The 27,982-nt window shown below is 37.1% G+C and overlaps 1 protein-coding gene across 4 annotated transcripts in view; it reads left to right on the top strand.

Moving 5' to 3' along the window:
- Positions 1-27,982, top strand: part of PHKB (phosphorylase kinase regulatory subunit beta) — a 213,028-nt gene that overhangs the window by 15,788 nt on the left and 169,258 nt on the right. For all 4 annotated transcript variants that reach the window (XM_082863438.1, XM_082863441.1, XM_082863439.1 and 1 more), the window contains one exon: positions 26,775-26,864. In XM_082863438.1, coding sequence (XP_082719564.1) covers positions 26,775-26,864 — 90 coding nt within the window. The remainder of the gene's footprint in view (positions 1-26,774; positions 26,865-27,982) is intronic.

The raw sequence follows: 27,982 nt of genomic DNA, 5'->3' as shown, positions 1-27,982 counted from the left end.
CCCAGTAGTGAGAAGAATCTTTTAAATATACAAGTCAGATCACATCACCTTCCTGAAATCCTTCATTACCTTTAGCTGTAAATCCACAGTCCTTCCCTGGGGTGACCCTAATCACCTGGCTTTTGCCTACTTCTCTAATCTCCTCATGGAATACTTCTCTCTCCCCCACTACACTTCAGCCACGCATGCTTTGGTTCCTTAAGACACAATTTGTTTTCACTTAGGCTCTCTCTTATAGCTATTTCCTCTTCGGGGAATAATCTCTTATCTTGTTGGTTGGACAGCTGCTTCCTTTTGTTCGTCTTTTCGGTTCACATCTTAAACTCAATCTTCTTAGAAAGGCCTTTTTACCTACTCAATCTAAGTGGCTTCCAGACATATCACTCTTAATTTTGTTACTGTAGTATACCTCTCACTACTTGATATTTTTCTCTTAGCTTCTCTGTATCATATGAGAGAAGAGACTTCATCTGTTTTGTTCACTTCTGTATCCATAGAGCCCAGAAGAGTGCTTGGAGGATAATAAATGCTCAGTAAATCATATTGCTTAGAAAATCATATTACTTATCACATCTTAAGTCCCTCCTGTCCCTTTTGAGAGATAATATAATGTGGTTAGTAAATCGACTCATAAAACTAGGCTCACGTCTCAGTATGAAATTTATAAACTCTGTGAACTGCTTTTTCACCTACTTTCTGTAATTATACAGTGGAGATAATAGTATATCCCTCATAAGTTCTTTTGTGAAGATGAAATAATGTTTATGAAGTATCTAGTGGTTGTAAGGGTAGTAATAATAACAACAATGATTATAACGTTGATGATAACAACAGTGACAATTTCAGTAGCTAATTTTTGTTGAGTACTTAATATGTGACAAATAGTGTTCTAAGTGCTTTTCATTTAAATCTCACAACAATCCTGTGCTGTAGGACTGCTAACTATCTCTTGAAAAATCAAAACACAGAGAAGCAAAGTAACTTACATAGAGTCACACAGCTAGGATACAAACTCAGCCAGAGCTCCCAACCATTGTTGCCTTCCCCTTCTTCAACATGCATAGTCCTCTCAGATGTTGTGGGAAGTGTGTAATACAGTTGGCCCTCTGTATCTGAGGGTTCTACAATTTGAGGATGCGGAGGGCTGACTGTAGCATGCAATTTTTTTTTTTAACATCTTTACTGGAGTATAATTGCTTTACAATGTTGTGTTAGTTGCTGCTATATAACAAAGTGAATCAGCTGTACGTATACATGTATCCCTATATCCCTTCCCTCTTGCGTCTCCCTCCCACCCTCCTATCCCACCCCTCTAGGTGGTCACAAAGCACCGAGCTGATCTCCCTGTGATATGCGGCTGCTTCCCACTAGCTATCTGTTTTACATTTGGTAGTATATATATGTCAGTGCCACTCTCTGACTTCGTCCCAGGTTACCCTTCCCCATCCCTGTGTCCTCAAGTCCATTCTCTGCATCTGCGTCTTTATTCCTGTCCTGCCTCTAGGTTCTTCAGAACCATTTTTTTTTTTTCAGATTCCGTATATATGTGTTAGCATACGGTATTTGTTTTTCTCTTTCTAACTTACTTCACTCTGTGTGACAGACTCTAGGTCCATCCACCTCACTGCAAATAACTCAGTTTCATTTCTTTTTATGGCTGAGTAATATTCCATTGTATACACGTGCCACACCTTCTTTATCTATTTATTTGTCAATGGACACTTAGGTTGCTTCCATGTCCTGGCTATTGTAAATAGTGCTGCGATGAACGTTGTGGTACATGACTGTTTTTGAATTATGGTTTTCTCAGGGTATATGCCCAGTAGTGGGATTGCTGGGTCGTATGGTAGTTCTATTTTTAATTTTTTAAGGAACCTCTATACTCTTTGCCATAGTGGCTATATCAGTTTTACCATGCCATTTTATATTAGGGACTTGAGCACCCGCAGATTTTGTTGTCCTTGGCAGTGGTGGTGTGGTCCTGGAACCAATCCCCCGTGGATTCCAAGGGGTGACTGCATATGATACTGGTCTTAGAGAGCTCATAGCCTGATGGAACTTTTTGCAAAGCTAAAGATGACTTCAGTGCTTTTGCATACATGCAGTCTCTAACTCTCTCCTGGCCTCTTCTAGTTGTTTCCTACTTAACTTTTCTACCTATAGCCATCAACTCCCATTGTACCACCTCTCTAGCTAGTCTGTTCTACAAGTTCTTATCTGGGTGATTTTTCTAAGATAAAGAACTCATTCTATTATTCCTCTGCTTAGCACCACTTGTGAGCTCCGTATTTCCTGCAGGATTAGCATGGCACTTCAGAGAAGGCATCTGTGGAGATGACATTTACACTGAAGGAGGATATAGGAGTCAAATGAGAAGTTGGGGTGAGGAGTGTCCTAGGTTAGGATCTTGGGGATAGATAGAGCTGGGTATTTGAGAACAGTAACCTCAAAGGGCAAAGCATTGTGAATGACAATAATAGGAAAGAGAGGATGGCTGGGAGGGGCAGGGTGCTGGGAGGCTTGAAGATACTTGGATTTTATTGTGATTGGAAGGAAAAACTATAGAAAATTTGAAATAATAGGGGTGATAAGACCTGAGTTATACTTTATGAAGATCCTCTGGCTGTTATGCAAATAAATTGGAAATTGGTGAGAAGGCAGGGAGCAGCCTAATGGCCAAAGCCATGTGCTATATGTCTCTATCTCTATGTTTAACAACTAGCATAATGCACAGTGCTGGGCATATGGGGCATTCAATCCATCTTTGATAATGAAGGGCTGTGAAAGCAAAAATATTGACTCTGTCATCAGTCTAGATTCAGAAACTGTGGCCACCTTGATTATCTACCATTTGTACGGTATCTTTTTTTTTTTTTTTTGCGGTACGTGGGCCTCTCACTGTTGTGGCCTCTCCCATTGCGGAGCACAGGCTCTGGACCTGCAGGCTCAGCGGCCATGGCTCACGGGCGCAGCTGCTCCGCGGCATGTGGGATCTTCCCGGACCGGGGCACGAACCCGTGTCCTCTGCATCGGCGGGCAGACTCTCAACCACTGCGCCACCAGGGAAGCCCGATTTTAAATGTTTTGATAGAAGCATTTACTGATCTGTTTCAAGGATGGAAATTTTGGCTCAGGTCTCAAGTAGCCTCTGTGCAGGTATATGTCTGTGTGTGTGTTCATATGTATGTAATTTGACCATAGACAATGTTATCTTAATGTAGGTGGCCTCTCTCCTTAAGCAAAAACAATACATTAAATAAGTTTTTGAACAACAGAGCAGCCTGTGGCTGAGTGATTCCAAAGTGGGCAACACTGTTAGGTTTTAACCAGTTTGGAGCTGTGGATTTGTTAGGTGACTTCACCTGGAAATTTGTAATAAGAAACCTGGAGCTCTAGAGTACATGCACTCTGCATCATTAATCATTAGGCTTTGCTCATGATGTAGTGTAGTATATAGAGCCATGCCCCGCTGGGTGCCATTTCAAACTTTCATACTTCTAAATCCATTTTTTAAATATATCTTATTTAAAAATAATTTTTTAAAAGTCATTTTTAAAGATAATGTCATTTGGTATTATGCTAGGCTTTGGTAGAGAGCATTAATTATTTCCATTGATATTCTTTCTGCTTTGATGGGATTTTTTTCCAGTCAAATTGAGCCTATTTTAAATATGGCTCATATAAGCTAGTTGATTTTAGACCTTTACCTTTTGTTTGTGTTAAACATCTTTTAAATGGTCTCCTGATAACAGTGAATTGTCCATGTTAAATACCTTTAATAAAGAGGTATTTAAAATACTTGCTTGTTTTCTCAATTTACATATTTCTGACAGTAATTATCTTTGTCGAATCTTTTTATGAGTTTTTATCTGTTGTTTCTGTCAGTTCTGAGATCCTTGTGTTTGGATATGTTATCTTGTTTTAATGGATATATGCAATGAAGCACAATTAATTTGTTATACCCACCTAATCCCAATTCTCAATAGGCTTGTAGCTTTGATAATAATCATTTGCTCAATGACTGCAAGGATTAAAAAAAAGAAAATCCTAGCAGGATGTAAAGTTAATTATTATTATTTAAAGGAATAAAAAACTATTTGAGGATTAGAAATTATCACTAGATTCTCCTTCTGTATTACTCTACATGATGCTGATATTTGTACCTAAGACCTGTACCAAATTTAAGCCTTTCCTCAGTCTAATTTTTCTACCTTTTAAATATTTCTTGAATATTCCCTCTCCTCTGTACCCCTGCTGTCACTATCTTAATTCAAGGCCCTAGGATGACTATTTAACCAAAAGTGGACTCTTGTGCCTAGGGCTCACCACTTTATTGTAATCTTTCACACTGCCAACAGTTACCTTTTTAAAGTTTGGATCATATGATGCCCTTACATAAACCTCCCCAACTGCTCTCCATTATCCAAAGAATAAAATGCAAACCTGGAGTCTCCTGTTCAGCATCTTTTGCTGTTAGTCTTCTGGTTACCTCTCCACCTTCCCTTCCTACTTACATTCTCTGCTACAGTGCTTTATTTTCCATTTGTTTTTGAATAATAACATATTTTCATACTAAATATATTTCCCCCACTGTCAAGTCCATAAAGGTTCAAAGTTCAAATTCAAAAAAGAGGTATAATAAATGAAGCAAAATAGTGACCCTAGTGTGTAATAAGTTTATGACTTGATGAGGGCATTCTTGATTGTTTTTTAGCTGTGGACAGCTCTCCAGGGCCAAACTTCATGGCTCTGACTTCCTTTGACCCTTTCTTAAAAAGCTTGACCAGTCTCTGTGTACTGATTTTCGCTTCCCTTGCAGGGAAAATGGAGGAAATCACATAGATTATTCATCTACAGTTTTATAAAAATGTAAGTCATCAGTAGTGTATTTATTTTTTTTTACACATAGAGAAGATCAACGATATATAATAGGTCTTGTCTATCACACTTTAGACTTCACATAAGATACCAAGAAATTTGAACTTGGTATTTAAATTTCAGGAATATTGTACTGAAGGAGAGTGAAATGATATACTTTTAAATGAATTGGGAAGATACTAACTTTTTAAATCTTTTTTTTTAACATCCTTATTGGAGTATAATTGCTTTACAATTGTGTGTTAGTTTCTGCTTTATAACAAAGTGAATCAGTTATATATATACATATGTTCCCATATCTCTTCCCTCTTGCGTCTCCCTCCCTCCCTTCCACCCTCCCTATCCCACCCCCTAACTTTTTAAATCTTGCCACCTAGAGTAAGTTCAACATTTTTCAGAATAGGAAATGATATAAAATATTTTTTAAAATAAAACTATTAAACACAGGGCTAAATAACACACTAGAGAAAAATCTATGTTTTCATGTTAGACCTCATCAGGTCACAGCGTAGCACTTACAAAAGAGAGCTCTTTTTAGTTCTTCCTCATTGCAGTTGCCTTGAACTAATAGAAATAAAAGGAAATGATGTCTAGGTTAAGAACAGGTGCACCAAGTATATAGTGGCTGAATAGTTCGCTTATACAGCTAACATGGAGAAAGTGCAGTGATCAATACTAGAATTGCTTGGAAAACAACTTAGTATTTTGGGGAAAATTGTTATTAAAGTGGTATTTCTTATTTAAATGTTCCTTTGAAAGCAGGTTATATATTGCTGGGAATCTGTATTATTTTCATAATAAGAAATGGAAATTTCAAGAGAACAGCTGAAATAACTATATACTCAACTTCTTTGCTTGTTTTATGTGAAACAAACAAAAAAACAAAGCATACTTCAGTGTTTAAGTTTTAGCTCTTCCACTTGATAGCAATGTTACTTTGGATAAGTCACAACCTCATTTTTTTAAATCTGTAAAATGAAAATAATAACAATACCTACATAATAGGGTTGTGAGAAATAAATGAAAGCATGCATATTTGCATATGGTAATGTTAGCTGTTTTTATTATGATGCTGGTAATAAGATTATTATATTATTTTTTACCTTTTTTGATCTCTTTGGTTAAAAGTGAATTTTTGTGTTTATATTCAGTCTGGCGTGATGCATATTGACACCTCCCACTAAGTGTAATATTTTGGGTATATTGGTAAATTACGTTAGAGTTAAGCAGTGTCATCCTCTAAGACAGCAGTCCCCAACCTTTTGGGCGGCAGGGGACTGTTTTCATGGGAGCCAATTTTTCCCCAGGGTGGGGTGTGGTTCAGGCAGTAATGCTAGCCTGGTGAGTGATGGGAAATGGGAGATGAAGCTTTGCTCACTTGCCTGACACTCACCTCCTGCTGTGTGGTCTGGTTCCTAACAGGCCTTGGACTGGTACCAGTCTGTGGCCTGGGGGTTGGAGACCCCTGCTTTAGGACATAAAGGCCAAAATAATGAATGTAAATTTAAAAAAACCAAAACAAAACAGACCCCTGAAGAGGGAGTCAAGAGATTTTATTTCTGATGTTAGTTCTATTTTTAACTAGTTCTGCCTTCTTGAGCAAATTGTGAAATTTCTTCCATAAAACAAAGGACTTAGACCAGATGCTTGTTCATGTTCCTTTCTACTTCAAAATGTTATGGCTCTTAATCATTGACTGTCAGGGCAGTCAGGGGAGAATATTTATAGGGTTTTAGAACTTAGATTGGGTGATTTTAAGGCAGATCTTACAAGATGGGGAACTGGTTGGGATTGGGCAAGTTGATGACATGATAGCATTGGATTGGTTGTATAGCTATTCAGGGTCTTGAAGCAAGCTTTTATGAACAAGATGTTAGTCTTGATATTAAGCTATTTTGGTTAGTTCTCAGCCTTATTGTCTAGGGGTTGTGAAGTTGGATTTTCCTAAGATAACAAAGCAGCTATGTGATTTTGATCCCTTCTTCTTCTCTTTTTTCCCCCTCCCCTCTCTTGTTTTTCACAAGATGGAATAACTTCCTCTGTAGAGCCTTGGATCTCGTTAAAATGCAGATTCTGATACAGCAGGTCTGGGATGTGGCCTGTGAGTCTGCAGTTCTAGCAAGCTCCCAGACAAGGCCCTGCTGCTAGTGGATCGCCTGCACCTTGGGGATCAAAAGTCTATCCATACCAGCATACTTGCTGAGCAGCAGTCCTGTGTAACATCCTCATGACTTAGATCTTGGGCTCTGAATTAAGTATTCTCATGTTCCCAATCTTGAACTTAGTCTTCAGATAAATATGTCGTTATTGGCGTTGCTGATTCCTGTTAGGCATGACCTCACATTCCTATGTGTGACCATGACTGTTTCTGCAGCTTCCTTTTACTAGTGTGGCTTTCTGCTTTTACCAGTTTGCAGGTCTACTCCAGGTTCTGACTTCTGACCTGGATTGACCTGGACTAAATCCTTTTACTCAGCTGACCCAGGGCATTTGGGTTGCTAGTTCAGGACTCTTGTTTGAGCCCATTGCTATACATTAATAACGAAAGTTAATTTTCCAACAAATGTTATTGGAAATTACTGGGTATTATTCACATTTCCTTCTAGTGTCTTTATCGTACATTATCTCTTTAATTATATTTGGTGATCCTTTCTATGTCCAGAAGATCTTGTCTCCATCTCAGTTGGCAGCTCTGCTTCAGGATGTAATGACTGACTCCATTTTCAAGGAGTTCCCTAGCCAATTAAATGGAAATGAGAGGCATATTTGGTCAGCACTAGAAGTTAAGCTTATTTTTCCCCCTTGTCCAATTTATTTTCCACAAGTATTTCTTTGAGAAACTGAAGTGCTGATTGCTTGAAAATCTTTGTTGGAGGCCCCTGATGGTGGTGATGATGTGAGGAGGATCTGGCCTCTTTCATGTCTCATGTGCCTTATCAGTTCAGGCAGAATGATGCCATTAGACACTGCCTTTAGAAAAGTATTTTTTTTTCTAAGCATCCTTGTAAGATAGAATTCAACAGTCTTATACAGTGGGCATAAAAATGAGGGTACGTGCTTCAAGTAATAGATATAATTGTTTGAAAAGGAGAAGAAACAGTAAAAGGTCTTTAAATTAACTACAAAAAACTAGCAAGTTCCAGGCTGATTTCTATTATGGTTTCATGTTACAGTATAGTTTAATTTGCAATAGTATAAGCTGAATACCTAATACTTGTTTTTGTATATTCTTTTTTAAAAAAATTATTTATTTTTTACTGTGTTGGGTCCTCATTGCTGCACATGGGCTTTCTCTAGTTGCGGCGAGCGGGGGCTACTCTTTGTTGCGGTGCGCAGGCTTCTCATTGCCGTGGCTTTTCTTGTTGCGGAGCACCGGCTCTAGGCGCGAGTGCTTCAGTAGTTGTGGTGCGCGGGCTTCAGTAGTTGTGGCTCACGGGCTCTAGAGCTCAGGCTCAGTAGTTGTGGCACATGGGCTAAGTTGCTCCACAGCATGTGAGATTCTTCCTGAACCAGGGCTTGAACCCATGTTCTCTGCATTGGCAGGCAGATTCTTAACCACTGCACCACCAGGGAAGTTCCTGAATACCTTACCTAAATATCCATTATGATGACTCCAGTTTTCATTTCGCTTTTTTTACTACTATAAAATTCTTACAACTAAATTATAATGCAAATTAAAGTACAGCAAAATTTTGATAGTGTTAATGTTCACCCAGAGTTACATTCTTTCAGTTTTGTATTACATAAAAAATTAATAGCCCATAAAAAATATGGCACAGAGTCGGGGGGACCTTCAAGATGGCAGAGGAATAAGATGTGGAGATCACCTTCCTCCTCACAAATACATCAAAAATACATCTACATGTAGAACAACTCCTACAGAACACCTACTGAATGCTGGCAGAAGACCTCAGACTTCCCAAAAGGCAAGAAACTCCCCACATACCTGGGTAGGGCAAAAGAAAAAAGGAAAAACAGAGACAAAAGAATAGGGACGGGACCTGCTCCTCTGGGAGGGAGCTGTGAAGGAGGAAAAGTTTCCACACACTAGGAAGCCCCGTCACTGGTGGAGACGGGGGCGTGGACGGCAGGAAGCTTTGGAGCCACGGAGGAGAGCGCAGCAACAGGGGTGCAAAGGGCAAAGCAGAGAGATTCCCACACAGAGGACCACTGCCAACCAGCACTCACCAGCCTGAGCGGCTTGTCTGCTCACCCACTGAGGCAGTTGGGGGCTGGGAGCTAAGGCTCAGGCTTTGGAGTTCAGATCCCAGGGAGAGTACTGGGGTTGGCTGCGTGAACATAGCCTGAAGGGGGTTAGTGTGCCACAGCTAGCCGGGAGGGAGTCCAGGAAAAAGTCTGGAACTGCCGAAGAGGCAAGAGACCATTGTTTTAGGGTGCACGAGGAGAGGGGATTCAGAGCATTGCCTAAACTAGTTCCAGAGGTGGGTGTGAGCCACAGCTATCAGTGCGGATACCAGGGATAAGCATGAAACATTAAGGCAGCTGCTGCAGCCACCAATAAGCCTGTGGGCAAGCACAGGTCACTGTCCACATCTCCCCTCCCAGGAGCTGTGCAGTCCGCCACTGCCAGGGTCCTGTGTTCCAGGGAAGACTTCCCCAGGAGAACGCACGGCACGCCTCAGGCTGTTGCAATGTCATGCTGGTCTCTGCTGCCGCAGGCTTGCCTGACATTCTGTACCTCTCCTTCCGCCTGACCAGAGTGAGTCAGAGCCCCCAGTCAGCGGCTACATTAACCCCGTCCTGTCTGGGTGGGGAAGAGACGCCCTCAGGTGACCTACATGCAGAGGCGGGGTCAAATCCAAAGCTGAACCTCAGGAGCTGTGCGAACAAAGAAGAGAAAGGGAAATTTCTCCCAGCAGCCTAAGGAGCAGCGGATTAAATCTCCACAATCAACTTGATGTACCCTGCATCTCTGGAATACCTGAATAGACAACGAATGATCCCAAAATTGAGGCAGTGGATTTTGGGAGCAGCTGAAGGTTTGGGGTTTGCTTTCTGCATCTAATTTGTTTCTGGTTTTATGTTTATCTTAGTTTAGTATTTAGAGCTTATTATCATTTGTACATTTGTTTAATGGTTTGGTTGCTCTCTTCCTTTTCTTTTTATATATATAATAGTTTTATTTTTTCCTTTTTTCTCTTTCTGTGAGTGTGTATGTGTATGCTTCTATGTGTGATTTTATCTGTATACCTTTGCTTTTACCATTTTTCCTAGGGTTCTGTTTGTCCATTTTTTTGCTTTTTTTTTAAATTATACTTTTTAGCACTTTTATCTTGGTGGATTTGTTCTTTGGTTGCTCTGTTCTTTCCTTCTTTCTTTTCTTTTTTTAATTTTTTATGTTTTTATTTTTAATAATTTTTTTAATTTTAATAACTATTTTATTTTTCTTCTTTCTTTCTTTTTTTTTTTCTGCCTTTTCTTCTGTGCTGTGTGGCTGACAGGGTCTTGGTGCTCCGGCTGGGTGTCAGGCCTGAGCCTATGAGGTGGGAGAGACAAGTTCAGGACATTGGTCTACCAGAGACCTTTCAGCCCCACATAATATCAAATGGCAAAAGCTCTGCCAGAGAGCTCCATCTCAATGCTAAGACCCAGTTCCACTCAATGAGCAGCAAGCTACAGTGATGGACACCCTATGCCAAGCAACTACCAAGGCAAGGACACAACCCCACCCATTAGTAGAGAAAAAGCCTAAAGTCATAATAAGTTCCCAGAAACCCCAAAACACACTACCAGACGTGGTCCTATCCACCAGAAAGAAAAGATCCAGCCTCATCCACCAGAACACAGGCACCAGCGCCCTCCACCAGGAAGCCTACACAACCCACTGAACCAACCTTAGCCACTGGGGGCAGACACCAAAAACAATGGGAACTCTGAACCTGCAGCCTGTGAAAAGGAGACGCCAAACACAGTAAGTCCAGCAAAATGAGAGACAGAGAAATACACAGCAGATGAAGGATCAAGGTAAAAACCCACCAGACCAAACAACTGAAGAGAAAATAGGCAGTCTAATTGAAAAAGAGTTCAGAGTAATGATAGTAAAGATGATACAAACCTTGGAAATAGAATGGAGAAAATACAAGAAACGTTTAACAAGGACCTAGAAGAACTAAATAGCAAACAAATGATGAACAATACAATAAATGAAATTAAACATTCTCTAGTAGGAATCCATAGCAGAATAACTGAGGCAGAGGAACGGATAAGTGACCTGGAAGATAAAATAGTGGAAATAACTACTGCAGAGCAGAATAAAGAAAAAAAAAATGAAAAGAATTGAGGACAGTCTCAGAGACCTCTGGGACAACATTAAATACACCAACATTAAACTTACAGGGGTCCCAGAAGAAGAAGAGAAAAAGAAGGGCACTGAGAAAATATTTGAAGATTTTATAGTTGAAAGCTTTCCTAATATGGGAGAGGAAATAGTCAAGTTCTGGAAGCTCAGAGAGTCCCATACAGGATAAATCGAAGGAGAAACACACCAAGACACATATTAATCAAACTATTAAAAATTGAATACAAAGAAAAAGTAGTAGAAGTAGCAAGGGAAAAGCAACAAATAACATACAAGGGAATCCCCATAAAGTTAACAGCTGATCTTTCAGCAGAAACTCTACAAGCCAGAAGGGAGTGGCAGGACATATTTACAGTGATGAAAGGGAAAAACCTGCAACCAAGATTACTCTACCCAACAAGGATCTCATTCAGATTTGATGGAGAAATTAAAAACTTTACAGACAAGCAAAAGCTAAGATGATTCAGCACCACCAAACCAGCCTTACAACAAATGCTAAAGGAACTTCTCTAGGCAGGAAACACAAGAAAAGGAAAAGAACTTCAATAACAAACCCAAAACAGTTAAGAAAATAGTAATAGGAATATACATATCAATAACTACCTTAAATGTAAATTGATTACGTTCTCCAACCAAAATACATAGACTGGCTGAATGGATACAAAAACAAGACCTGTATATATGCTGTCTACAAAAGACCCACTTCAGACCTAGGGACACATGAGACTGAAAGTAAGAAGATGGAAAAAGATATTCCATGCAAATGGAAATCAAAAGGAAGCTGGAGTAACAATTCTCATTTTAGAAAAAATAGGCTTTAAAATAAAGACTATTACAGGAGACAAAGAAGGAGACTATATAAAGGTCAAGGGATCAATCCAAGAAGGAGATATAACAATTGTAAATATTTATGCACCCAACATAGGAGCACCTCAATACATAAGGCAACTGCTAATAGGCATAAAAGGGGAAATCGACAGTAACACAATCATAGTAGGAGACTTTAACACCCCACTTTCACCAATGATGGACATATCATTCCAAAATGAAAATAAATAAGGAAACATAAGCTTTAAATGATATATTAAGCAAGATGGACTTAATAGATATTTATAGGACATTCCATCCAAAAACAACAGAATAAACTTTCTTCTCAAGTGCTCATGGAACATTCTCAGGATAGATCATATCTTGGGTCACAAATCAAGCCTTGGAAATTTAAAAAAAATTGAAATCGTATCAGGTATCATTTCCAACCACAATGCTATGAGACTACATATCAATTACAGGAAGAAATTTGTAAAAACTACTAACACATGGAGGCCAAACAATACGCTACTAACTAACCAAGAAATCACTGAAGAAATCCAAGGGGAAATCAAAAAGTACGTAGAAACAAATGGCAAGGAAAACACTATGACCCAAGACATATGGGATGCAGCAAAAGCAGTTCTAAGAGGGAAGTTTATAGACATACAATCCTACCTCAAAAAACAAGAAGCATCTCAAATAAACAACCTAACCTTACACCTAAAGCAATTAGAGAAAGAAGAACAAAAAAACCCCAAAGTTAGCAGAAAGAAAGAAGTCATAAATATCAGATCAGAAATAAAGGAAAAAGAAATGAAGGAAACAATGGCAAAGATCAATAAAACTAAAAGCTGGTTCTTTGAGACGATAAACAAAATTCATAAACCATTAGCCAGACTCATCAAGAAAAAAGAGAGAAGCCTCAAATCAATAGAATTAGCAATGAAAAAGGAGAAGTAACAATTGACACTGCCAAAATGCAAAAAGGATCATGAGAGATTATTACAAGCAACTGTATGCCAACAAAATAGGCAACCTGGAAGTAATGGACAGATTCTTAGAAAAGCACACTGTTCCTAAACTGAACCAGGAAGAAGTAGAAAATATGAACAGACCAATCAAAAGCACTGAAATTGAAACTGTGATGAAAAATCTTCCAACAAACAAAAGCCCAGGACCAGATGGCTTCACAGGTGAATTCTATCAAACATTTGGACTAGAGCTAACACCTGTCCTTCTCAAACTCTTCCAAAATATAGCAGAGGAACACTGCCAAACTCATTCTACAAGGCCACCATCACCCTGATACCAAAACCAGACAAAGATGTCACAAAGAAAGAAAACTACAGGCCAGTGTCACTGATAAACATAGATGCAGAAATCCTTAACAAAATACTAGCAAACAGAATCTAACAGCACATTAAAAGGATCATACACCATGATCAAGTGGGGTTTATCCTAGGAACGGAGGGATTTTTCAATATACACAAGTCAATCAATGTGATAAACCTTTAACTAATTGAAGGAGAAAAACCATATGATCATTTCAATAGATGCAGAAAAAGCTTTTGACAAAATTCAACACCTATTTATGATAAAATCCCTCCAGAAAGTAGGCATAGAGGGAACTTATGTCAACATAATATAGGCCATATATGACAAACCACAGCCAACATCGTTCTCAGTGGTGAAAAACTGAAACCATTTCCACTAAGATCAGGAACCAGACAGGGTTGCCTACCCTCACCACTATTATTCAACATAGTTTTGGAAGTTTTAGCCACAGCAGTCAGAGGAGAAAAAGAAATAAAAGGAATCCAAATCAGAAAAGAAGAAGTAAACCTGTCACTGTTTGCAGGTGACATGATAATATACATAGAGAATCCTATAGACTCTACCAAAAAACTACTAGAGCTAATCAATGAATTTGGTAACGCAGCAGGATACAAAATTCATGCCCAGCAATTTCCTGCATTCCTATACCGTAATGATAAAAAAAATCTGAAAGAGAAATTAAGGAAACACTCCCATTTACCACTGCAACCAGAAGAATGAAATACCTAGGAATAAACCTACCTAAGGAGACAAAAGACCTGTATGCAGAAAACTGTAAGACACTTATGAAAGAAATTAAAGATGATACAGACAGATGGAGAGATATACCATGTTCTTGGATTCAAAGAATCAACATTGTGAAAATGACTCTACTACCCAAAGCAATCTACAGATTCAGTGCAATCCCTATCAAACTACCAATGGCATATTTCACTGAAATAGAACAAAAAATTTCACAATTTGTATGGAAACACAAAAGACCCCGAATAGCCAAACAAATCTTGAGAATGAAAAACGGAGCTGGAGGAGTCAGGCTCCCTGACTTCAGACTATACTACAAAGGTACAGTAATCAAGAGTATGGTACTGGCACAAAATCAGGAATATAGATCAGTGGAACAGAAAGTAAGCCCAGAGATAGACCCGTGCACCTATGGTCACCTTATCTTTGATAAAGGAGGCAAGAATACACAATGGAGTAAAGACAGCCTCTTCAATAAGTGGTGTTGGGAAAACTGGACAGCTACATATAAAAGAATGAAATTAGAACACTCCCTAACACCATACACAAAAATAAACTCAAAATGGATTGAAGACCTAAATGTAAGGCCAGACACTATAAAACTCTTAGAGGAAAACATAGGCAGAACACTCTGTGACATAAATCACAGTAAGATCCATTTTGACCCACCTCCTAGAGAAATGGAAATAAAACCAAAATTAAACAAATGGGACTGAATGAAACTTAAAAGCTTTTGCACAGCAAAGGAAATCATAAGACAAAAAGCCAACCCGCAGAATGGGAGAAAATATTTGCAAACGAAGCAACTGACAAAGGATTAATCTCCAAAATATACAAGCAGCTTATGCTGCTCAGTATCAAAAATAGAAACAACCTAATCCAAATAAGGGCAGAAATCCTAAATAGACATTTCTCCGAGGAATATATACAGATTGCCCACAAACACATGAAAGGATGCTCAACATCACTAATCATTAGAGAAATGGAAATCAAAACTACAATGAGGTATCACCTCACACCGGTCGTAATGGCCATCATCAAAAAATCTACAAACAATAAATGCTGGAGAGGGTGTGGAGAGAAGGGAACCCTCTTGCACTGTTGGTGGGAATGTAAATTGATACAGCCACTATGGAGAACAGTATGGAGGTTCCTTAAAAAACTGAAAATAGAACTACCATACCACCCAGCAATCCCGCTACTGGGCACATACCCTGAGAAAAACATAATTCAAAAAGAGACAGGTACCACAATGTTCACTGCTGCACTATTTACAATAACCAGGACATGGAAGCAACCTAAGTGTCCTTTGACAGATGAATGGATAAAGAAGATGTGGCACATATATACAATGGAATTCTACTCAGCCATAAAAAGAAACGAAATTTAGTTATTTATAGTGAGGTGGATGCACCTAGAATCTGTCATACAGAGTGAAGTAAGTCAGAAAGAGAAAAACAAATACCATATGCTAACACGTATATATGGAATCTAAAAAAAGGTTCTGAAGAACCTAGGGGCAGTACAGGAATAAAGACAGGTGTAGAGAATACATTTGTTTACTAGGTGAGGGGGAAGGGTAAGCTGGGATGAAGTCAGAAAGTGGCATGGACATATATACACTATCAAATGTAAAATAGATAGCTAGTGGGAAGCAGCCCACAGCACAGGGAGATCAGCTCGGTGCTTTGTGTCCACCTAGAAGGGTGGGATATGGAGGGTGGTAGGAGACGCAAGAGTGAGGAGATATAGGGATATATGTATATGTATAGCTGATTCACTTTGTTATACAGCCGAAATTAACACATCATTGTAAAGCAATTATACTCCAATAAAGATTTTTAAAAAAGAAAATATGGCAGAGTTAAGCTACACTTAGAGTAGGCAGGAAACAATTTAAGCCATACTAGATGGTTTGAATAGTGTTCTGCTTGTATACATTTAGTACTGAAAGAATGCCTATTATAGTGTTTCAATTCTATAATTAAATGTATGTATTAGAATGTAGGTTAATTTGTGTTTTAATATCTTCATTATAACATGGGTATGCTAACCTAATATGCAACCTATGCTTCTTAGTGACAGAGTTGATTCTGCTCCTACGGGTCTTGAGTTTGCTTTGTCTCCCCACAGAGATTGCATGTTTTGGGAATGTTTGACAGTTGGCCATAATTAGACTTGGAGGTTGTTAGTGACATTAAGATTAGTTCTGAATAGTCATGGTTCAGAAATAATTACTCATTTTGGTTATAAAGTTGTATTGAAGACCTGTTAGCATCACTCCTGTGTAGTTAAGGGTCATATTTTAGTTGACCTTTTCTCCCTCTTCCACCCTAAGTAATGCTTGTTTATCTGGCTTGTTTAGAGAAAGTGGTAATCTTGGTTTCCTATGGCTTCTGCACATAGACACTAAACTATGTATACCAACCCCAGGGTACTTTAATATCACATTTACAGCTCAAATTACATTCAGTTATGTTTCTGCTGTTTCTTAATTACTGATTTTTAAAATTACAGATTTAAAATCACTATGTGGGGCTTATCCATTCTTGCATTGATCAGGAGGATTCTGATTAACAGTTAAACAAAATTCCTTGATTTCTAAGTTTCTAACCAGTCCTAGGCTAAGTGCAAGAGGATATTCAAAAATTTAAGGGTGGAGAAAGGACGACAATAAGTAGTTAATATACAGTGTGCCAGTGCTATACTTAAAATATTTCATTTAAGTCTCACTACAATCCTGTGAGGTTAAATTTTCCCCAGCTTTACAGGTTAGAAGTCCTAGCTCAGAGAGAGCCCAAATCCACAGTGTTGTGAAGGACATAGCTGTGATTGCAGCCAAGGTCTATCTGTTTTCTCCACCCATGTTCTTTCCACAACCTCCTAGGTATTATGACAGTGTCTATCCAGCAGCTTCCTTACACTCTGGGGGATGAGGAGGAGGGATGATGGAGAGCAGGGAGACCTCTTTACTTGATTGAACCTTGGGATTAACATTATTCACTAGAGTAAAAGATGGCTTCTAAAAAATGTGATTGGATTCCATACAAGAAAGTTTTGTTAGTTATGATTTTATTGTATGTTGGTCTTCACAGAAGGCAGTTTACAGAAGGCAGGACAGCTTTGGAGCAAATCACCAAAGTCTGATGGTATAGTGTAGAAAATGGCAAAAACGTCTCTGCCCTGTTTTACTTAGCCAGTGATGTGGAGTTCAGTGCATTTTGATGAGAAGAAAATTAGCTAGCATTCATTGTCTACAAACTCTATACTGTCAGAAGTATTTCTACTTTTTTTCTGGTTGAGAATATTTTTATTCTTAGTGTTAGCTTACTTTGCTAATTCATAGTTAATTGTGATTTTTATCGATTAACATTCAAGACTTCCTCTGTTCAAGCTTACCCTATAAAGTGTTATCAGGGCAATTTATAATTAGTAGTATTAACATTCATATTAAATGCATTACTGAACTCTGCCAAGACAAGAAATATAGACCAGGATTTATCAAAGTGCAAATGATAAAGGAAAATGGTTTGTTTCCATCTTTCTAAATGCTGAATAGCTTGAAAGTATTATTTCTGTAGGACTTGTGTTGAATAACATATGACACAGCAAAATGCCTCATGTCACATGCTTTTAATCACTGTAATAACAAGACATAATAAAATTAAGTACTTCTTGTAAAGATTGGGAATGGTGTATAGTGAAGTTCTTTTTCCCCTCCATGTAATTCAATTAATATTTAACTACGATGCTATCATTTAAGTCTTACAAGTTTGGAATTGAAAATTTTTACTTGTAATATAAGTATGAAATAATGACTCTGGGTTTCTCTTCAGAAATCTTATGTGTTCAGGTTAGTATTATCCTTTATAAAGTAACTCACTTGTAAGCTATATACATTTATTCTAGTGATCAAATCATTTTTAAATCGTATCCTTTTATGATTTCATTCAGATCCTCCTTTATGAGCAATAGAAGAAGAGAACAGAACAGATTAAAATAGAAGAATAGAACAAGTTCAATTACTACATGGTCACAGCTTAGGGTATTGATCAGTGAGTCTTACCTAACTTTATCTGCTCTGATGAATTACCTTATTCATTGCAGCTGATTCCGAGTAATTGTTGGCAAATTTTAGATATCAGAGGATATTAATTCCATTTGTTGGATAAATATTTATTGAGTGCTCACTGTTTTCCTGGCACTATTGGTACTGGGGTTATAACAGTGAATATAACAACTACTGTTGAGAAATTTAAATAACTGTGTCATTTCTGAATGCATTTTTTTTCATAAAGGGAGTTCCAGAAACTTTTTAGAAACACTAGAATTATTAGAATACAGCTCTGACCTCACAGAAACATACATTCATGCTATATTATGAGAAGGGACTCTACTAGACTATAAATAAGAAAGGAAAATGAAATAGCTAATTGAGTGATTGGTATTTATAAGGTCAACTCATGAAACATAAACCAGATTTAATATCCTTAAATAGATTTTATTGGCCATGCTCCTTCCTTAAAGGTCACTGGAAGAACTTAATACCTTTTTATTAAAAATAAAATGGGAACAGTTGAATGGCCTTTTCACATCTTATTTGGATTAGTTGAAGAGGCAAGTTTTACTTCATTTTTAAGAAGTTGTGCTATTTTATATTTGCCACTTCATATTTTACATTTAAAATACGTTTCTTACCCAACTTGCCATGGAGAAACATAGACTTAAGAAGTTGAGGGTTCAGATGAACTGTGATCGGAAATTGGAGTTAAGTAAGGAAAAGTATACATATATGTATATATACATGTACATATAATTTTGGAGCAATCTGTTGTTTGAAGCAGAAAATGAAAACAGGGATTAAGGGCTCTTAACTCTTCTTAGCCAAGCATTTTTATGAGGTTTCATGGTATAGGACAAAGAGCACACATACAGTTTGTCTTTAGAGAACCCCGTGGTCAAATTTAGACTGCCATTTAATAACTTCTTTGTGCTTCAATTTAATGCCAACCTCCTTCCTTTGTCAGGAAGATGAAATGGGACAATGTATTTAAAGTATCTGGTACAATGCAAAGTAGTATGCATGCAAAATTTCCCTTTCTCATTTTAAGAATTTATACAGTAAAGAAAATCATGGTTTAAGTTTAGTTTTTTTGTTTTGGAAGGAGATATTGGTGATCTTGAAGATGCTCAAAGTGGTGAGTCATGTATAGTGTATTTGAACCTTTTAACTATAAAAGTTATTGGGTATCCATTCTAAAGTTAGTAAGGTAAATTTTTCAACTTGTCTAATCATGAAAGTCTGAAGAGGTGGAACTAGATGATTAAATCAAGTTGGATGGGAGCAGCAGGAGATAGCATAGCCTGTGAGAATATTGTAAACTGGTCATCAGAAGTTTCCTGAAAACAAACTTTTTAGGAAAACTATTTTTGTCAGCTTCTCTCCATGTTTTCCCTTTTCTTACCAAACTTTCACTGCTATTTACTATGTACTAGATATGGTCCCTGTTGTAGATCAGCTTCCAGTGTAGTATAGCACATTAATCAACTAGTGAAAATAAAATGTATTGTCATAAGCAAGAACAGTACTTAAGGTAATTTACAGAGTGCTGTAAGAATGCAGAATATGGAACAATTAACTCTGCCTATGGAATTGAAGAAGGCCTCCCCCTAATCATGTGGGTCACACAGTTCAATTAAATAAACATTTGGATTGTGAACCTCCTAGTACAAGCATTAGGGATACAAAGGTGAGAATGTATTGGAATAATTTGTCCCTTCTATAGTAGTATCCTTCTAGTTTTTATCAGTGGAGGAGTAAAAGGGAATTTTAAGATGAAGAACTTATCATCCCAAGTTAATGATTTAATTTAAATTTCAAAGTTGCTTGAAAATACGTTGTATCATAATATAGATGATAAACATATAATTATTATACTCTGGGAAACCTTGATATCTTAACACCTCAGAAATTAATGTTTTAATAATTAACTGATAAACCGCAGATGTGGTTTGCATATATTTTGTATGTTCATATACAAGGCTATCTCTTTGCTTTTCCATGCCTTCCTGGTCTGTACCCTTCCTGCCCTCCTCACCTTCTCTATATGCAAGTATAAGGACTATCCAAACCTCATGAAACTGTGGGGCTTTTTGACCCTCTACAGTGCAAGGGCTTCAGATTCTTCTTAGTTCCTGATCATTTTGTTGGAGAATATGTTAGCTCAGGGATTTTGGTTATTCAACTGCTTCTTCGTACATACTTTCTTATTAGTTTATTAGCCTCTGCACTTAACAGTTTTCAAAAACTTAGGCTTAAGAGACTAACGCTTTTAGAGATTTTCCTGACTGAAAAATCACAGTTCTTAATGTCCTATGTCTATAAAATTAGCTGTTTACCATTAGCTCAGGCAGAAGATTCTAAAGTTGCAGTCTTTAGAACTGGTGAATCTCACCCTGCTCCATTCCCAAAGTTAGAGAATCACGAATAAAACGCAGACAGAAGATACTGGTTGATTCTTTCCTTGGGCTAAGATTCTACTTTCACATTTTTTGTGTATTTCTCTGCTAGAACCCAAGACCTATAGAAAAATGAAAGGGTGCAGCATACTTTATGTTTTAACTTTGTGTCAATATGCATCATCGAGTGCTACGTACAGTACTTAAAAAAAAAAAATCAATATATGTTGCTCCAGGCAATTGCGAATTTTAGAGACATTAATGTAGCTGCACATGAAGCTGATTATTGCTTAAGCTGTTTGTAAATATCATATGTCCATGATGGGTTTGAAATCTTGCATATAAGTAGATCAAATGCTACATTATTAGATATTAGAGTTTTTATATAGCTTTTGAAAATTAAGTTGTATTATTTCAAGAGGAAATTGTCTATTTGAATCCCATAGTTTGAGATGGTCTCTTTATAATTTAGGACAAATGGATCTTTCTATTGAATATTTTGTAACCTAAAAAAAAAAAATTTTACCAATTTGATCTTTTTATAATGAATGGAATTTACTACTTACTTTAAAAACGGTTTAGAAAACAAATTCCCAATGGATAAAATAGCTAAGTGGGAAACTTTATTTTTTTAACATTATAAAAAACTTAGAAGAAAATTGCAGTAACTATATGTATAACCTTGGGGTTATCAAAAACCATTTTATTTATTATTTTTAAATAAATTTATATGTTTATTTGTGGCTGCTTTGGGTCTTTTTTGCTGCGTGTGGACTTTCTCTAGTTGCGGTGAGCAGGGGCCACTCTTCATTGTGGTGCGTGGGCTTCTCATTGCGATGGCTTCTCTTGTTGTGGGCCCCAGACTGCACAGGCTTCAGTAGTTGTGGCATGTGGGCTCAGTAGTTGTGGCTCGTGGGCTCTAGAGCGCAGGCTCAGGAGTTGTGGCACACAGGGTTAGTTGCTCCGCGGCATGTGGGATCTTTCCGGACCAAGCCCCTATCAAAAACCTTTTTATGTGGCATTTATGTTCGTAAAATTGCTATGGCCAGTATGCTAGTCTAAAGCCAAGTTATTTGAAATCTCTTTATGTTTAGGGGAAGTAAGGTAAAGATCTACACATTCAGATGTTAAGTACTCAAGAATGTGGCCCCTCTGGGGACTTCCTTGGTGGCGCAGTGGTTGAGAGTCCGCCTGCCGACGCAGGGGACAGGGGTTTGTGCCCCTGTCCGGGAAGATCCCACATATCGCGGAGTGGCTGGGCCCGTGAGCCATGGCTGCTGAGCCTGCGCGTCCGAAGCCTGTGCTCCACAACGGGAGAGGCCACAACAGTGAGAGGCCCGCGTACTGCAAAAAAAAATAATAGTAATAATTCAATACTACTTCTTTTCGTGACATTACTGAATGCAGAGTTGGGAAGATATGTATTGTAACATGCTATTACATAGTATTTCCAATGTACAGATATATAGGTATAAATAAACTCAAAAGTATATATAATAGTAGAATGTAGTAAAATAGGAAGTGATGAGGCTTGATTATTTATTACCATTGTTTTTAATAATTAGTTGTAATTTAATTTGCAGTTATGGCTGTGTTTCACAACCAGTCCCAAAATTCCTGACAATTTCACAGTTGACTCTCTCCAGCCAGTTCTAACTGATTCTAGCACACTCCTGGTTATATCTGTGTATATCTGTGTTTTGCAGTATTGTTTGTGATGGTAAAAATAGGGAGCAAATTATATACCCACTGATGGGGGGCTAGTGGAATAAGCTGTAGTATAGCAAAAGAAAGAGCCATCACTTTTAGTGATTTCCCTGTGTGTTGTTAAATGAGAGGAGCTAAATGCAAGCACAGGTCTGTCATGATCCCATTTTTATAAAACGAGCAAGGGCAGACTCTTCTCTCATTCTTGCCTATATGTTTGATTATATAAACATGGAAAATGTGTGGTTATGAGTACAGAAGAGGGCAAGAGGATGAGGTAAGGAAAAAAAGGACTTACGTCCATGAGAAAAACAATATGTATGTTATGATCCTATATGTGGTAAATTTTATGTGTTTATGTGATATATACACACTAAAAAAAATACACATTAAAAAGTGTACGCATTAAAAAATATATACATAGTAAAACATGCCTGAAAAGAATGCACCAAAATGTTAATGTACCAAATGTACCAAAACGTACCAAAATGTTAATGATACCTTTTTTAGGGTGATAGAATGTTATCTTTTTTTTTTAATCTGGAAAGAAATTAATTGAGGGAGAGAATTAAAATCCTATGGTCCTTTCTACGGATTTAAATTTATAATAAAATTATCCTGTGAAAGGGCATACTAGGGTCAGTGTGTCAATAAAATTTACCCTTTAGTGATATAATTTCTTCACCTAAACCTTCATGTGTATCACTTCAAAAAAAATCTTAGTATATAGTATCTTGTTTCATGAGACATGTGTATAAGTTTTAGAACTGTATTAGGAACTTCCCTGATGACGCAGAGGTTAAGAATCTGCCTGCCAATGCAGGGGACACGGGTTCGAGCTCTGGTCTGGGAAGGTCCCACATGCCACGGAACAACGAAGCCCCTGTGCCACAACTACTGAGCCTGCGCTCTATAGAGCACGCGAGCCACAACTATTGAGCCCGTTTGCCACAACTACTGAAGCCCACGTGCCTAGAGCCTGTGCTTTGCAACAAAAGAAGCCACCACAAAGAGAAGTGCGCGCTGCAACAAAGAGGAGTCCCCGCTCGCCACAACTAGAGAAAGCCCGTGCACATCAACAAAGACCAAATGCAGCCAAAAATAAAATAAATTAAAAATAAATTTAAAAAAATAACTATATTAAGTATGTGTGCATATATGTATATATATTTATGACTTAACATCTTCCTGGAGTTGAGTTGTTACCTTCATATTTAGATGGCAATTCATTATTTGAAATTGCTAGTAAGTTTAGAGATTGCAATGCAGGAGTTCCCTGTTCTCTTAGCCCACAGGGGGATTAAATTTTCCTGTCCTTTGTCTTTTAAGGAACTCACCACTCTACCTTGTTATTCATATATATATATAATATAATCTTATTCAAAACCTTACCTTTCTTCCTAATCTGTAGGCCTTGGTAGCCTGCTAGATGTATGGTCCAGAGTCTTATGCATTCACTGTATATATTAACTGAATGAATAAATAATGATATTTATCTTAGTCTACCACCATGCATGGAAAAATGGTAAAGCTACTTTAGGGATCATCAAAGTCTTGATTAATAATATTTTTGTATGTATTAAAGAGCTTTGAATCATGTACAGTAAGATGCCCAAATAATACACTTCTGATGTTTTGGTTTGCTGATCAGTTTCCCGCCTTGAATTTCCTCATGGGTCATCTATTTCATGCTTTTAACAGTTACTATTTAACTATCAGTGCTGTTTTATGATTTCTTAAGAGCCTCTCCATAACACTCAGAAACCTTCTGGGTTTATAGTGCAAAATTCAGAAAGCTTATACCTTTGTTAAGTTTATCTCTTTCTATAATACTGTTTATGTCTCACAGAGCAGCTCATTCTTTAGTCTTTGTTAGTAAATAGCACTTTCTTCCTTCATGATAAAGCTGTAATATTTCTCTTCAAGTAACAACTTCTGCTTCATCTTCTTTGTCACTGTTATCTGTTTGATGTAATGTGTTCTGAAATGAAGACGTAGACTGTATTTTTCTAATACAAAGTGAATTGTCAGGTAAGAAATCAGGTTGACATGTTTAAACTCATTTTACAAACTTGATAACTGATAAGTTTTATTTTACTTTGTGGTGTTTAGATATAGGCAAAATTCAAATGAGAAAAACATGGAAAGGAGAAATTTATATTTTAAAAATTCATTTCATTTTGAATTCTAAACATTATTAGAGTTTTCTGTTATTTTGCATCTTTGTCTTTGGGAACTTGTACTCCATTGTTGATTTCTTTCTCCTCCACGTTTGTATTGGTATTGATGCTTTTCAGATGTTTAATTCTTGTTTAAAATGTTTCCATTATTGCTTTTCCTTTCTAAGTAATTTAATTTTATGCAGTTACTTTAGAAGCAATATAGTGGTGATCACTGAAGTGTTGACATTTATCTAGCCAAGCTGTTCTTAATTTACCTTGGGCTTTCTTTGAAGATATAGGAAGGTGTAAGAAAACATAGATTCTCAGTGAATTAGCTGATTTTACTTTTACACTTTTCTGCTTTGTTTTGAACATCTTTTAGCTCTTGCTGAATGGGTTTTTATTTTCTTGAAAAGTCTGGTTTCCCATTTATTTATTGTTGCTTCTAAGAAACTCCATGGGTGATTTTATTGAAAAACATTAGATGACAGAATCATTTTAGTCTTTTGGGGGAGGTAAGGGGCACCTTAAATGTAATAGTACTTTTAAAGGAAGTATTTTTTTCACTCTAAGAACCCTGATACAGTGCCATTAAAATAATCTTTCAAAATAAATTCACCTACTATTATAATGCAAGTAGATTTCAGTTTTGCATATTCTATTTCAATCTTTATCCATATGCACATGTATTATTTATCTAATTGTAATGAAAATGTATATGCAACATTTGGTGATTTTATTTTTCTCATATAAAGCAAAATCTTAGCTCTACGAATAGTGCTCTAAATAAAAACAAATCATTTCACCACAGAATAAATAAAAACAAGTCTAAATAAAATATAAGTAAAACATTCCACAATCATTCCACCCCAGCAAACATGTCCCCTTTAGTCTTTGTATATCCATATGCACAATTTAAAACGTGATGATTTGTACCTGATTTTATTTTATTAATTATGGCTGAATTTCACCGAGAGTGTATAGACCCCCCAGAGCTTATCACCTAACATGCAAGCATTCCTTCCCAGCTGCCAGGCTGCCCATATACTGCCAATATACTTAAACCTACCCAGAGCTAATTGAATGCAGAGAGGCAGAAGGCATGTGTGGACCCTTGCCTCCTTTGCAGTCCTGATGCTTTCCTCTCTGTGTTGGTAGTCCTCTCCATACTTCACTATGGGGGCCATTCTCGTTGGTGTCATTGTGAAGACTTTTTTAGAAAAATCTCTTCACTCAGAGCAAGTCAATTCATATTCCCTGTTTTCATCCATAAGTCATCTCTCTTTCTAACAGAAGATAATGGGACTATTGCCTGAATGTGTAGATCTTTACCTTACTTCCCCTAAACATTAAGAGATTTCAAATAACTTGGCTTTAAACTAGCATACTGGCCATAGCAATTTTACGAACATAAATGCTTTAATTTTCTTTAAAAACTGATTCTTAATGCCTTCCAACGCGACCCCCCGCCCTGGTAAGTTATAGGTTCACTCTTGTGCTATGTTGTTAGACTATATGACATGGCTTACCTGAGTCCCAGGGTGGATTAATTGTGACTTTGAGATGTTTATAATTTCTGAGTGCTTTTAACAAGAATGAGAGTCAGTACTTATTCTGATGGCTGAAGGGCCAGATGTCTTCCTTTCAGTCAGCAGTTGAGAAAGTGCACTAGTCAAGTGAACAATTTTCTGTATCCATTTTGTGGCAGATTATCATGATTAACGTGAATTTTGTAGCTTTTGAGCAGTGTATTCTGCTAACACCTTGCTGTAGTTTCCATGGCTGAAAAGTAGAAATGGTTTCTGCTTATAGTCTAGATAATAAGGCAAGTATTATCTACCTAGGAGAAAGTGGAGGCTTCAGGCTTTCAGTATGAAAACTATCTGAATATTCATGAAGTGGATGACTTTGGAACATGTACAGTATCTTTTTCCTTGAGGTTTCGGGGGTATGATTGTTTGACAGAAAACTGCCTGATAATGCATGAGGATAAGGAATACAGTTTGGATTTCAGGGCATGTAAGTAGATATATTGATATTTCTCAGAAGGAACTGAAATTATTGAGCTACTGGACTACCACAGGAGTATTAGTGATATTTGAGATGTTAGAACCAGTATACACGAGTTAGTTGGCTTGACTGCTGGGAGTGAGGAGGGGGATAGCTCATAACATTTAGAAATACTACAAGTGCTTTCTTCTTTTTCCTTTTCCCACCCCAAATTTGACAAGTAGTGAAATGTGATAGTTCACTATAAAAATGAAAATTAGATTGCTAAGTAGAGCTTCTTCATTTGTTTAGAAGTTTCTTTGTTTATCTGGATGAAAATGATTGAATTCGATGGGTTTTCATTTTTCTTTCAGGCTCAGTTTATGAACCTCTTAAAAGCATTAATCTTCCGAGACCTGATAATGAAACTCTGTGGGATAAATTGGATCACTATTACAGAATTGGTAAGCAAAACCTGAGGAAAACATGTCCTTAGGTAGCTATGCCTTAGTTATATTATATATATATTATATGGATGATGTTCTCTCATTTGGATGTTGGGGTAGTTTCAGTGCTTAGACAGCTACATATTCCAATTGCATATGATACGGGGACTATGGAAGGAATCTGACAAGTCATATCTGTCCCCTGAATCATTTTGAAACTGTCACCAGTGTCCTCTGTGTCCTTTTAGCCTTCCTAAATATTACCAGATTTGAGAACTAGAGGCTGTCTCTTGAATAATTCTTACACAAAGATTTTTTTTTTGCTTATTTACCTATACATGGTTCCTATGTAGTCCTGAACCTTTTATATCCATTTCTAATTCATTGAGATTCAAAAGGTAATCTCAGGTTACTGTTACTGATATCAGGTCCCTGTTTTTTTGGTTGCTGTTTTGTTTTTGTCAGGATCAACCTGACAAATTTTGTTAGTTAATGTGAGCAAGCAACTTTGAGATATGTATGTATTTAGGGGGCTCCTCTTTGTTCATCAGACCGTAAGTTGGAAATGCCTATTAATTTTTTTTGTCAGTTTGCTTCTTGTGCCATTTATGTGGCCTAGTATGTCAAATATAAAATTGGATTTATTTATCTCACTAAGGAGAAGGATTTTTTTGTGTCAGCATCGTGTAAAACCTTATTTCAACTTATTTTGGTCAAGATTCTGGTATATATTCTTATGTTGCCTACTTATTATTTTTGTAGCCATAACTAGCTAAAGAGATTAAACTGCCTTTTAAAAGAAATGTCAGATTTTTACTTTGGACTATGAGGACCGGTTTTTTACTCTGTGAAAAATAATAAATACCCTGGTATTCTGAAAGAAATGATAATGTCAGTTTAGTCTGAAAAAAGAAAAAGAAATTTAAGTCTTTAATCTCTGTGATGGACCAGAGTACTTTAGACCTTTGAAAAACTGTCCTAAAGTAGTTGACATATGCCAATCTAGATTAGAGTAACTTAATTTATTTGGGGGAAAAACATTACTCATCCATTTATAGTTAGACAGGAATAAAATAGCTTTTAGGAAATGTAATTTTAGTGTGTTTATTTTTCTATTTTAGGACTGTTTTATATAA

Source organism: Leucopleurus acutus, assembly GCF_964270905.1.
Source record: "Leucopleurus acutus genome assembly, chromosome: 20".
Classification (NCBI taxonomy): Eukaryota; Metazoa; Chordata; class Mammalia; order Artiodactyla; family Delphinidae; genus Leucopleurus; species Leucopleurus acutus.
The sequence above is the reverse complement of the archived record's forward strand: the minus strand, read 5'-3'. Positions and strand labels throughout refer to the sequence as shown.